Source organism: Triticum urartu, chromosome 7A (assembly GCF_056163025.1).
Source record: "Triticum urartu cultivar PI428250 chromosome 7A, HENAU_Tu73, whole genome shotgun sequence".
In the NCBI taxonomy this organism is placed as follows: Eukaryota; Viridiplantae; Streptophyta; class Magnoliopsida; order Poales; family Poaceae; genus Triticum; species Triticum urartu.
The window spans coordinates 308,743,657-308,756,651 of record NC_141879.1 but is presented as its reverse complement, the minus strand read 5'-3'; the positions used below and the strand labels follow the sequence as shown (position 1 = coordinate 308,756,651).

The window sequence follows — 12,995 nt, the reverse complement described above, 5'->3', positions numbered from 1 at the left end:
GCATCCATAGCAACGTCATCTAGGGCATAACGTGCTAGCTTACTAAAGTCATCCACATACTAGCCAATGATGCGTCCTCCTTGGCGTAAGTTGCGAAACTCACGCTTCTTCATGGCCATAGCTCCTACTGACACATTGGCAGTGCGAAAGGCCTGCTGAAACTGGTCCCATGTAACATTGGCTATAGGAAAAGTGGTTGTGTAATTCTCCCACCATGAGGCTGCTGGTCCATCCAATTGGTGTGCGGCAAAACACACCTTCTTAGCATTTGTGCATCCCACAGTGGTCAACTCCCTTCCAATCCTGTGGAGCCAATCATCTGCAACTATTGGCTCGGTGCTACTGGAAAACACCGGCGGCTGTAACCTCAGAAAATGGGCTAAGTTGTCAACTGGAGGAGGGTTGTTGTTGTTGTTGCCTTGGTTCTGAACTAACATCTGCATCAAGGCATTCTGTTGCTGGATCAACTGAATGAGCTCCGGTGGAAAGGTAAATCCAGGGAAGAGAGTAGAATAGAAATTAGGTCTACTGAGAAAACACTACCCATATGCACATGAGACAAACACAGTCATATCACTCAATCTATCAAGCAAGGGAATACAAACGGTCTAGACCTATCGTTATAGTGCTCGGACTATATGGTGGTCTACTAGAAATATTGATCGGTGGAAGACTCCATAATATCCGCTCCAGCTTCATCAACATAGTTATCATCGCTATCGTCGGGGTCCGAGTCGGTGTCGTCGATGATGATGTAGTTCTCCGGGCAAGTAGAATCGTCGTCTTCCCCTCCTGGCGCAGGGTCTACCATGAATACTCCTAGCTTCTTTATCAGGTCGTCATTCTTCTCCACCAGTATGATGATTTCCTCCTCATAATCTTCGCGTGTAGCCTTGAGTTCCTCTTCTAGCTCGGTGATCCTTGTCATTGCCTTCTTCAAATCTATCATGCTTGCGCACATATGGTTCTCCTGGCGACGAATGTGTTCGTTTAACTCCTGGATGAATGCTGCAATGGATCTATCCCTCGTGGTGTTGATCATCTTCCATTGCTCGTCTCGGCGCCCACATATCTGGTATATAGTGTCCTTCAAATATTGTTTGTAGACTTCTCCAATATGTCCCATAGCAATGTGGGCTTCCATGCTCTTACCTAGACTCCAGGTGGGTACATCAAAGGAAAACTCTATTGGCTCAGTGACCGGCGTGAATGTCCTTCTTGGAACTTGAACTTGAATCATCCAGCGCTCCTCTTCTGGTAAAGTGGCATTGTAGGTCCCGATGAAGCTTGGTATTCCGATGTTCAGGTATCTAGTGACTTCCTTCAAGTGTCGTCCAAAGGGGGTGTCTTCATCCGGTTGTGCAAACTTGTTCCTCGTGTCCGCCATGCTAAAGAGAGGAAATTGGAGAGGAGTCAGAAATGAGTAGAGAAGAGTGACCTATGGTTTTCTTAGTGGTCGTGTCCTATATTAAGCGTGGGCTCTGATACCATCTTGTAGCGACCTGACCTCAAACGTTCAAGCCTCTGTGTTTCAGTGTCATCCCTAGATCGGTAATGCCGACACACACAGTACTCAAAGGATTTATAACAGAGTAGCAATCACGCACTTATTACATCGAATGTCTCAAAAGAGAACTTATTACAATAAATATGGCTTAAGTCCATCTAATACGATAACAGCGGAAGACTTGGAAGATAAAGTGAGTCCATCAACTCCAACGGCATAGTTGAGTGCATGACAACGACCTATCACACCTTTACTCGTCGTTTGAAAAGTCTGCAACATAATACGTTGTAGCTCGAAAATGGGTCAGCACATGGAATATGCTGGCAATATAACATAGTAGAGCAATGAACAGAATAATGCTATCACTACATGCATATATGGCTGGTGGAGGCTCTATGGTTATATATTTTGCGAAAAGCCAATTTTTCCCTACAACAAAGGAATAACTTTTTATTTTAACTATCATGGTAGTTGAAACATCATTGAGAAGGTTCCTCCAAATCAATCCCAATTGAAGTAATTAACAACCCAACAAATTAAATTAGAGTGATGAGATACAATAGGATAATCCAAGTACTAGATACTCAAGATGTCCATAGCCAGGGACATGGCTAACCATGATTAATTTATACACTCTGCAGAGGTTTGCGCACTTTTCCCCACAAGACTCGATCTCCTCCACTAGATTTTTCACACTACATGGTGTTTGAGAAATGAATGACCGAGACACAGTCTTTCCGAAGCATTAACTCTTTACTCCGGGTGGACAGTTACACCTACTTTCCCTCTACATCTGCTAGCCCACCACTAAAAGAGGTCACACAACATACTCAACTATGCCAGAGCCCATAATGGCTTGTGGATGCACACGGAAGTTTCTATCATGAATAATCTTATGATCCCTTTGAGCCTGGGTGGCAGACCGTAGGAGGATGACACAGTATATCACCGGGATCTCCTAGGATAACACTGGTATATCCTCAGGTGCCCAAACAAGCAATCCACCCGATGTGTATTAAAGGTGCCACCTTAAGTTGAACCATTAATTAACAATCTCACATCTGTCATGGATACACTCAAACCCAATCCACGTCTACGAGCATAGCATAGCAATATAGGCATAACGTAGAAGTAACTCCCAGGGTTTGATAATAAAATAGGTAGTAGGTTCTACCTCATCATCTACTTCCCAAAACCCACAAGTTAAGAGATCCTACTCATGAAATGTGTCAGGGGTTGAAACTAATGCATAAAAACTGGGTGATAAATAATATGATCAAAGTGTTACTTGCCTTGCTAATGATCCGCAAAACCTAGAGACTCGTAGTAGCACGCTTCGCACTCCGGGTGTTCTATCGCAAACAAACAATAGCATACATAAGCAATTAAGCAAAGATGCATGGGTAACACTCAAATAAGAAGATCTAACAAGAAAGTTCAACTTAAGAATTCCGGTTTGCAAAAAGAATCAAATCAAACGGATCAACGAAACTCAAACGGCGAAAGAAACAAGATCCGATTACTAATCTGGACTAAAGTCAAATTTTACAGTTTCAAAAGCTTGTTCAAGTTGATTAAACAGAAAGAGGGTTTTGATACGAAGATCTAGGCATTTGAATCGCCTGATTCCGATAAACGAGCGAAAAGATAAACTAAAACGAAAATCGGATCAGAAATCGCGATCGAGAATAATCGCGAAAAACCCGAGAAAAAGAAAAACTGACGAACAGGCTAACGAACGAACGTTCGCTGTCTGTGACTAACGGGTGAACGGCGTTCATTTAAACGAACGAACGGACGAACGTCCGCATAATAAATAAACCGATGGAAAGACCGATCTAACGAATTAAACCGGAAAATAAAAAAACTGGTGTTTTAACCGAAGAAATCCGACCGGTCAACGGCGGCGAGATCCGGCGGGCGGCGGCGGCTCTGGCGACGACGGGAGGCGGCGGCGGCTCCGGCGCGGTGGGCTGCGGGGCAGGGGGCCGGCTTATAAGGAGGGGCCTGGGGAGGAGTCCACGCCGATACGGCCCGTAGGTCGGTTCCCTTTTTTTAAAAGAAATTTCCGATGCGCAGAAAAACGAAGAAAAAGAATACTAAATAGACTCCAAAAATCCCGAAATAAATTTTCCCCGTCCTCTAAAAATATGTCGGACGAGGTGAACATTTATTTGGGCCTATAATGCAATTTTGAAAAACGCGTATTTTTCCTAATTCTAATAAAATAGCAATAAAATCCGAATAAAATCAAATATTTGATTTTAATATTTTTCCTCCAATATTTTATTTATTTTGGAGAAGTCATATTATCTCCACTCATATATTTTAATATGAAATATTTTTGTAGAGAAAAATAATAAAACAAATGATCCTCGTTTCGATATTTGATAAAATTCAAATATGAAAACGGTGAAATCCCCAACTCTCTCTAAGGGTCCTTGAGTTGCTTAGAATTTCGAGGATTGCGAAACGAACGGCAATAAAAATATGATATACAATGATGATCTATTGCATAACATTCCAAATTGAAAATTGGGATGTTACAGGTGGAAAGTTGTATGGCAATATATCTCGGAATGGCTATGGAAATGCCATAATAGGTAGGTATGGTGGCTGTTTTGAGGAAGGTATATGGTGGGTTTATGGTACCGGCGAAAGTTGTGTGGTACTAGAGAGTCTAGCAATGGTGGAAGGGTGAGAGTGCGTATAATGCATGGACTCAAGATTAGTCATAAAGAACCCACATACTTATTGCAAAAATCTATTTGTTATCGAAACGAAGTACTACGCGCATGCTCCTAGGGGGATAGATTGGTAGGAAAGACCATCCCTCGTCCCCGACCGCCACTCATAAGGAAGACAGTCAATAAATAAATCATGCTCTGACTTCATCACATATCAGTTCACCATACGTGCATGCTACGGGAATCACAAACTTTAACACCTGTATTTCTCAAATTCAGAATTACTTATTAGCATGACTCTAATATCACCATCTTCATATCTCAAAACAATCATAAGGAATCAAACTTCTCATAGTATTCAATGCACTTTATATTAAAGTTTTATCATATCTCTGTTGGATGCCTACATATTAGGACTAAATTTATAACCAAAGCAAATTACCATGTTGTTTAAATACTCTCAAAATAATATAAGTGAAGCATGAGAGTTCATCAATTTCTATAAAATAAATCCACCGTCGTGCTCTAAAAAGATATAAGTGAAGCACTAGAGCAAAATTGCCTAGCTCAAAAGATATAAGTGAAGCACATAGAGTATTCTAATAAATCAAGATTCATGCGTGTGCCTCCCAAAACGTGTGTACAGTAAGGATGATTGTGGAAAACAAAAAAACAAAGACTCAAATCATCCAAGGCGCTCCAAGAAAAACACATATCATGTGGTGAATAAAAATATAGCCTCAAGTAAAGTTACCGATAGACGAAGACGAAAGAGGGGATGCCTTCCGGGGAATCCCCAAGCTTAGGCTCTTGGTTGTCCTTGAATATTAACTTGGGGTGCCTTGGGCATCCTCAAGCTTAGGCTCTTGCCACTCCTTATTCCATAGTCCATCAAATCCTTACCCAAAACTTGAAAACTTCACAACACAAAACTCAATAGAAAATCTCATAAGCTCTGTTAGTATAAGAAAATAAATCATCACTATTGGTACTATTGTGAACTCATTATTTATTTATATTGGTGTAATATCTATTGTATTCAAACTTTTCCATGGTTCATACCCCCCGATACTAGCCATAGAATCAACAAAATAAGCAAACAACACATAGAAAACAGAATCTGTCAAAAACAAAACAGTCTATAGCAATCTGTAACTCTCGAATACTTGTGTAACTCCAAAAATTAGGAACAATTAGGAAAACCTGAGAAATTTGTTTATTAATCTTCTGCAAAAAGAGTTAGTATTTTATCGCGCTTCTGCTAAAAAATGAAAATTAATCTCCTCGGCATAAAAGTTTCTATTTTTTAGCAAGATCAAATCAACTATCACCGTAAGCCATCCCAAAGGTCTTACTTGGAACAAACACTAATTAAAACACAAAACCACATCTAACCAGAGGCTAGATAAATTATTTATTCAAAGAAAGAAAATAAAAATATTGGGTTGTCTCCCAACAAGCGCGTTTCTTTAAAGCCATTAAGCTAGGCATTGAAATTTTAATGATGCTCACATGAAAGACAAGAAATGAAGCACAAAGAGAGCATCATAAAACACGTTACAAACAGATCTAAGTCTAACATACTTCCTATGCATATGCATTTTATAAGAAAACGAATTATTATAGGAAGCAAGGAAGAAGAAAGAAACAATAGCAATCTCAACATAACGAGAGGTAATTTAGTAACATGAAGATTTCCACAACCATATTTTCCTCTCTCATAATAATTACATGTTGGATCATAATCAAATTCAACAATATAGCTATCACATAAAATATTCTCTACATGATCTACATGCATGCAAAGTTGACACTATTCCAAAATAGTGGGATTATCATCAAATAAAGTCATGACCTCTCCGAACCCACTTTTATCAAAAACTTCATAGGATTGAACAATATCCAAATATGTGGGATCTAAAGTTGACACTCTTACAAACCCACTTTCAGTATTATTTCAAACATTATTATCAATCTCATATTCATCATGGGGCTTAAATAATTTTTTCAAGATTGTAAGAAGAATCACCCCAATCATGATCATTGCAACAAGTAGTGGACATAGCAAAACTAGCATCCCCAAGCTTAGGGTTTTGCATATCATTAACAAAATTGACATAAATAGAATTTACAATAACATCATTGCAATCATGCTTTTGATTCAAGGAACTATCAAGTATGGGTGCAATAGCAATAATCTCATGTTTAATATAAGGAACTATAGCAAATTCATCTCCATAAATATTGACATCATGGCCATAAGAATAGCAAGCATCATGTTCATCAAGGGATATTTCAATCAAATCATCGGAATCATAATTATCTATAGATTCATGCATATCATTATTTTCTTCCAAAGCAATGGTCATTCTCTCATTATTTGACATAGACATTATGAGCATAGTTTCCATAGCAATATTTAAGTATGTCAAAATTTTCAGATTTGTAGAAAGTAATATCAGACTTTTCAATCAAAGAAGCAACTTCATAACCACCCTTAAAAGCGACAAATTCTTCAATTTATTCGATATCATAGTAACTATAAACACCCTTTTCATAAGAAGATAAAATTTCATTATCATTAAACTCACATAGGTAGGGAAGGTGTTTTTAGGGTTCTTGGAGCAACAAGTAAAATCAAAAATTTCACAAATATTCCAAGCATAGCATAGAAAACAATTTATTTGATTCCATAGGAGCTTCCCTTTTTCAGACAAATGATGATGCACAATATGAGCATGCTCATCTAAAGATTTTCTCTCAACTAAACTAGTTGGGGTTTCAGCACAAGCACATCTGGATCGAAGATGATCCAGGTAGAAAACTTTTAGTGGATCCATATCAATAGATTTTTAGCAAGCAAAGATGCACGAAAAATAGAAGGTGCATGGAAACACAAGCAAACATAAGATCGAACGAAAGAAGGGCGAAGAAAAGGGAAAATCCTTTCAAAAATCATTTTAGAAGCGGGGGGAGAGGAAAACGAGAGGCGAATGGCGAATAATGTAATGCAAGAGATGAGAGTTTATTATGGGTACTTGGTATGTCTTGACTTGGCATAGATCTCCCCAGCAACAGTGCCAGAAATTCTACCTGCTACTTCTTGAGCTTGCGTTGGTTTTTCCCTTGAAGAGGAAAGGGTGATGCAGCAAAGTAGAGATAAGTATTTCCCTCAGTTTGAGAACCAAGGTATCAATCCAGTAGGAGACAATGCACAAGTCATCGAATACCTGCACAAACAAACAACTTGCACCCTATGCGATAAAGGGGTTGTCAATCACTACACGGTTACTTGCAAAAGTGAGATCTGATAGAGATAGATAAAAGGTAAAGTAAATATTTTTGATATTTTTGTTTTATAGATCGAAAGTAAAAGGTTGCAAAATAGTAGATCGGAAACTTATATAATGGAAAATAGACCCACGGGCCATAGGTTTCACTAGATGCTTCTCTCAAGATAGCAAATAATACGGTGGGTGAATAAATTACTGTCGAGCAACTGATAGAAAAGCGCAAAGTTATGACGATATCTAAGGCAATGATCATGAATATAGGCATCACGTCCATGTCAAGTAGACCGAAATGATTCTGCATCTACTACTATTACTCCAAACATCGACCGTTGTCCAGCATTCATCTAGAGTATTAAGTTCGTAAAGAACAGAGTAACATATTAAGCAAGATGACATGATGTAGAGGAATTAACTCAAGCAATACGATGAAACCCCCATCTTTTTATCCTCAATGGCAATGATACAATACATGCATTGCTGCCCCTACTATCACTGGGAAACGACACCGCAAGATTGAAGCCAAAGTAAGCACTTCTCCATTGCAAGAAAAACCAATCTAGTTGGCCAAGCCAATCCGATAGTTCAATGAGAATTACAACAATATCAATGTTGGGGATCGTAGCAGAAATTAAAAAAATTCTACGCATCACCAAGATCAATCTATGGAGTATTCTAGCAACGAGGGGAATAGGAGTGCATCTACATACTATTGTAGTTCGCGAGCGGAAGCGTTCAAGAGAACGGGGATGATGGAGTCATACTCGCCGTGATCCAAATCACCGATGACCAAGTGCCGAACGGATGGCACCTCCGCGTTCAACACACGTACGGAGCAGATGACGTCTCCTCCTTCTTGATCCAGCAAGGGGGAAGGAGAGGTTGATGAAGTTCCAGCAGCACGACGGCGTGGTGGTGGATGCAGCAGTGATCGCAGCAGGTCTTCGCCGAGCTTCTGCTAGAGGGAGAGGTGTAGCAGGGGAGAGGGAGGCGCCAAGGCTTGAGGTACGGCTGCCCTCCCTCCCCCCTTTATATAGGCCCCCTAGGGGGGTGCGCCGGCCCTAGGAGATGGGATCTCCTAGGGGGGGCGGCGGCCAAGGGGTGGAGTACCCCCCAAGGCAAGTGGAGGCGCCCCCTCCCCTAGGGTTCCCAACCCTAGGCGCATGGGGGGCCCAAGGGGGGGCGCACCAGCCCACTATGGGCTGGTTTCCCTCCCCACTTTAGCCCATGGGGCCCTCCGGGATGGGTGGCCCCACCCGGTGCACCCCCGGGACCCATCCGGTTGTCCCCGTACAATACCGGTGACCCCGAAACTTTCCTGATGGCCGAAACTATACTTCCTATATATAATTCTTCACCTCCGGACAATTCCGGAACTCCTCGTGACGTCCAGGATCTCATCCGGGACTCCGAACAACTTTCGGATTACTGCATAATCATATCTATACAACCCTAGCATCACCGAACCTTAAGTGTGTAGACCCTACGGGTTCGGGAGACAAGCAGACATGACCGAGACGACTCTCTAGTCAATAACCAACAGCGGGATCTGGATACCCATGTTGGCTCCCACATGCTCCTCGATTATCTCATTGGATGAACCATAATGTCGAGGACCTAATTAATCCCGTACTGAATTCCCTTTGTCAATCGGTACGTTACTTGCCCGAGACCCGATCGTCGGTATCCCAATACCTTGTTCAGTCTCGTTACCGGCAAGTCACTTTACTCGTACCGTAATGCATGATCCTGTGATCAACCACTTGATCACATTGAGCTCATTATGATGATGCATTACCGAGTGGGCCCAGAGATACCTCTCCGTCATAGGGAGTGAAAAATCCCAGTCTCGATTCGTGCCAACCCAACAGACACTTTCGAAGATACCTGTAATGTACCTTTATAGTCACCCAGTTACGTTGTGACGTTTGGCACACCCAAGGTACTCCTACGGTATCCGGGAGTTGCACAATCTCATGGTCTAAGGAAATGATACTTGACATCTAGAAAAGCTACAGCAAACGAACTACACGATCTTTGTGCTATGCTTAGATATGGGTCTTGTCCATCACATCATTCTCCTAATGATGTGATCTCGTTATCAATGACATCACCATGTCCATAGCCAGGAAACCATGACTATCTGTTGATCAACGAGCTAGTCAACTAGAGGCTCACTAGGGACACATTGTGGTCTATGTATTCACACATGTATTACGATTTCCGGATAATACAATTATAGTATGAATAATAGACAATTATCATGAACAAGGAAATATAATAATCATTTTATTATTGCCTCTAGGGCATATTTCCAACAGTCTCCCACTTGCACTAGAGTCAATCATCTAGTTACATTGTGATGAATCAAACACCCATGGAATTCTGGTGTTGATCATGTTTTGCTCTAGGGAGAGGTTTAGTCAACGGATCTGCTACATTCAGGTCCGTATGTACTTTACAAATCTCTATGTCTCCATTTTGAACACTTTCACGAATGGAGTTGAAGCGACGCTTGATATGCCTGGTCTTCCTGTGAAACCTGGGCTCCTTGGCAAGGGCAATAGCTCCAGTGTTGTCATAGAAGACAGTCATCGGGCCCGACGCATTGGGTATGACTCCTAGGTCGGTAATGAACTCCTTCACCCAGACTGCTTCGTGTGCTGCCTCCGAGGCTGCCATGTACTCCGCTTCACATGTAGATCCCGCCACAACGCTTTGCTTGCAACTGCACCAGCTTACTGCCCCACCATTCAAAATATACACGTATCCGGTTTGTGACTTAGAGTCATCCAGATCTGTGTCGAAGCTAGCATCGACGTAACCCTTTACGACGAGCTCTTCGTCACCTCCATAAACGAGAAACATTTCCTTAGTCCTTTTCAGGTACTTCAGGATATTTTTGACCGCTGTCTAGTGTTCCATGCCAGGATTACTTTGGTACCTTCCTACCAAACTCACGGCAAGGTTTACATCAGGTCTGGTACACAGCATAGCATACATGATAGACCCTATGGCCGAGGCATAGGGGACGACACTCATCTTTCCTCTATCTTCTGCCGTGGTCGGGCATTGAGCCAAGCTCAATCTCGTACCTTGCAATACAGGCAAGAACCCTTTCTTTGACTGATCCATTTTGAACTTCTTCAAAATCTTTTCAAGGTACGTACTCTGTGAAAGACCAATGAGGCATCTCGATCTATCTCTATAGATATTGATGCCTAATATATAAGCAGCTTCTCCAAGGTCCTTCATTGAAAAACACTTGTTCAAATAGGCCTTTATGCTTTCCAAGAATTCTATATCATTTCCCATCAACAGTATGTCATCCACATACAATATGAGAAATGCTACAGAGCTCCCACTCACTTTCTTGTAAATGCAGGCTTCTCCATAAGTCTGCATAAACCCAAATGCTTTGATCATCTCATCAAAGCGAATGTTCCAACTCCGAGATGCTTGCACCAGCCCATAAATCGAGCGTTGGAGCTTGCACACCTTGTTAGCATTCTTAGGATCGACAAAACCTTCCGGCTGCATCATATACAATTCCTCCTTAAGGAAACCATTAAGGAATGCCGTTTTGACATCCATTTGCCATATATCATAATCATAGAATGCGGCAATTGCTAACATGATTCAGGCGGACTTCAGCTTCGCTACGGGTGAGAAAGTCTCATCGTAGTCAACCCCTTGAACTTGTCGATAACCCTTAGCGACAAGCCGAGCTTTATAGATGGTCACATTACCATCCGCTTCTGTCTTCTTCTTAAAGATCCATTTATTTTCTATGGCTTGCCGATCAACGGGCAAGTCAGTCAAAGTCCATACTTCGTTTTCATACATGGATCCTATCTCGGATTTCATGGCTTCCAGCCATTTGTTGGAATCTGGGCCCGCCATTGCTTCTTCATAGTTCGAAGGTTCACCGTTGTCTAACAACATGATTTCCAAGACAGGGTTGCCGTACCACTCTGGTGCGGAATGTGTCCGTGTGGACCTACGAAGTTCAGTAGCAACTTGATCTGAAGTTTCATGATCATCATCATCAACTTCCTCTCTAGTCGGTGCAGGCACCTTAGGAACATTTTCTTGAGCTGCGCCACTTACCGGTTCAAGAGGTAATACTTCATCAAGTTCTACCTTCCTCCCACTTATTTCTTTCGAGAGAAACTCCTTCTCTAGAAAGGACCCATTCTTGGCAACAAATATCTTGCCTTCGGATCTGAGGTAGAAGGTATACCCAACAGTTTCTTTAGGGTATCCTATGAAGACGCATTTTTCCAACTTGAGTTTGAGCTTTTCAGGTTGAAGTTTCTTGACATAAGCATCGCATCCCCAAATTTTTAGAAACGACAACTTAGGTTTCTTCCCAAACCATAATTCATACGGTGTCGTCTCAACGGATTTCGACGGAGCCCTATTTAAAGTGAATGTGGCAGTCTCTAAAGCATAGCCCCAAAATGATAGCAGTAAATCGGTAAGAGACATCATAGATCACACCATATCTAATAGAGTGCGATTACGATGTTCGGACACACCATTACGCTGAGGTGTTCCAGGTGGCGTGAGTTGTGAAACTGTTCCACATTTTCTTAAGTGTGTGCCAAATTCGTGACTCAAGTATTCTCCCCCACGATCTGATTGCAAGAACTTGATTTTCCTGTCATGTTGATTCTCAACCTCACTCTGAAATTCCTTGAACTTTTCAAAGGTCTCAGACTTGTGTTTCATTAAGTAGACATACCCATATCTACTCAAATCATCAGTGAGGGTGAGAACATAACGATAGCCACCGCGAGCCTCAACACTCATTGGACCGCACACATCAGTATGTATGATTTCCAATAAGTTGGTTGCTCGCTCCATTGTTCCTGAGAATGGAGTCTTGGTCATTTTACCCATGAGGCATGGTTCGCACGTGTCAAATGATTCGTAATCAAGAGACTCTAAAAGTCCATCTGCATGGAGCTTCTTCATGCGTTTGACACCTATGTGACCAAGGCGGCAGTGCCACAAGTATGTGGGACTATCATTATCAACCTTACATCTTTTGGTATTCACACTATGAATATGTGTAGCATTACGCTCGAGATTCATTAAGAATAAACCACTCACCATCGGAGCATGACCATAAAACATATATCTCTCATATAAATAGAACAACCATTATTCTCGGATTTAAATGAGTAGCCATCTCGTATTAAACGAGATCCTGATACAATGTTCATGCTCAAAGCTGGCACTAAATAACAATTATTGAGGTTTAAAACTAATCCCGTGGGTAAATGTAGAGGTAGCGTGCCGATGGCGATCACATCGACCTTGGAACCATTCCCGACGCGCATCGTCACCTTGTCCTTCGCCAGTCTCCGCTTATTCCGCAGCTCCTGCTTTGAGTTACAAATGTGAGCAACCGCACGGTATCAAATACCCAGGAGCTACTACGAGTACTGGTAAGGTACACATCAATTACATGTATATCACATATACCTTTTGTGATGCCGGCCT

General features: G+C 41.7%; 1 protein-coding gene across 1 annotated transcript; it reads right to left on the bottom strand.

The window, feature by feature from the left end:
- Positions 1 to 649: 649 nt before the first annotated feature.
- LOC147959421 (uncharacterized) lies at positions 650 to 1,387 on the bottom strand. Its single transcript, XM_087536310.1, has one exon. It carries the CDS (start codon positions 1,385 to 1,387, stop codon positions 650 to 652), a length of 738 nt encoding a protein of 245 aa, XP_087392436.1.
- Positions 1,388 to 12,995: the final 11,608 nt, after the last annotated feature.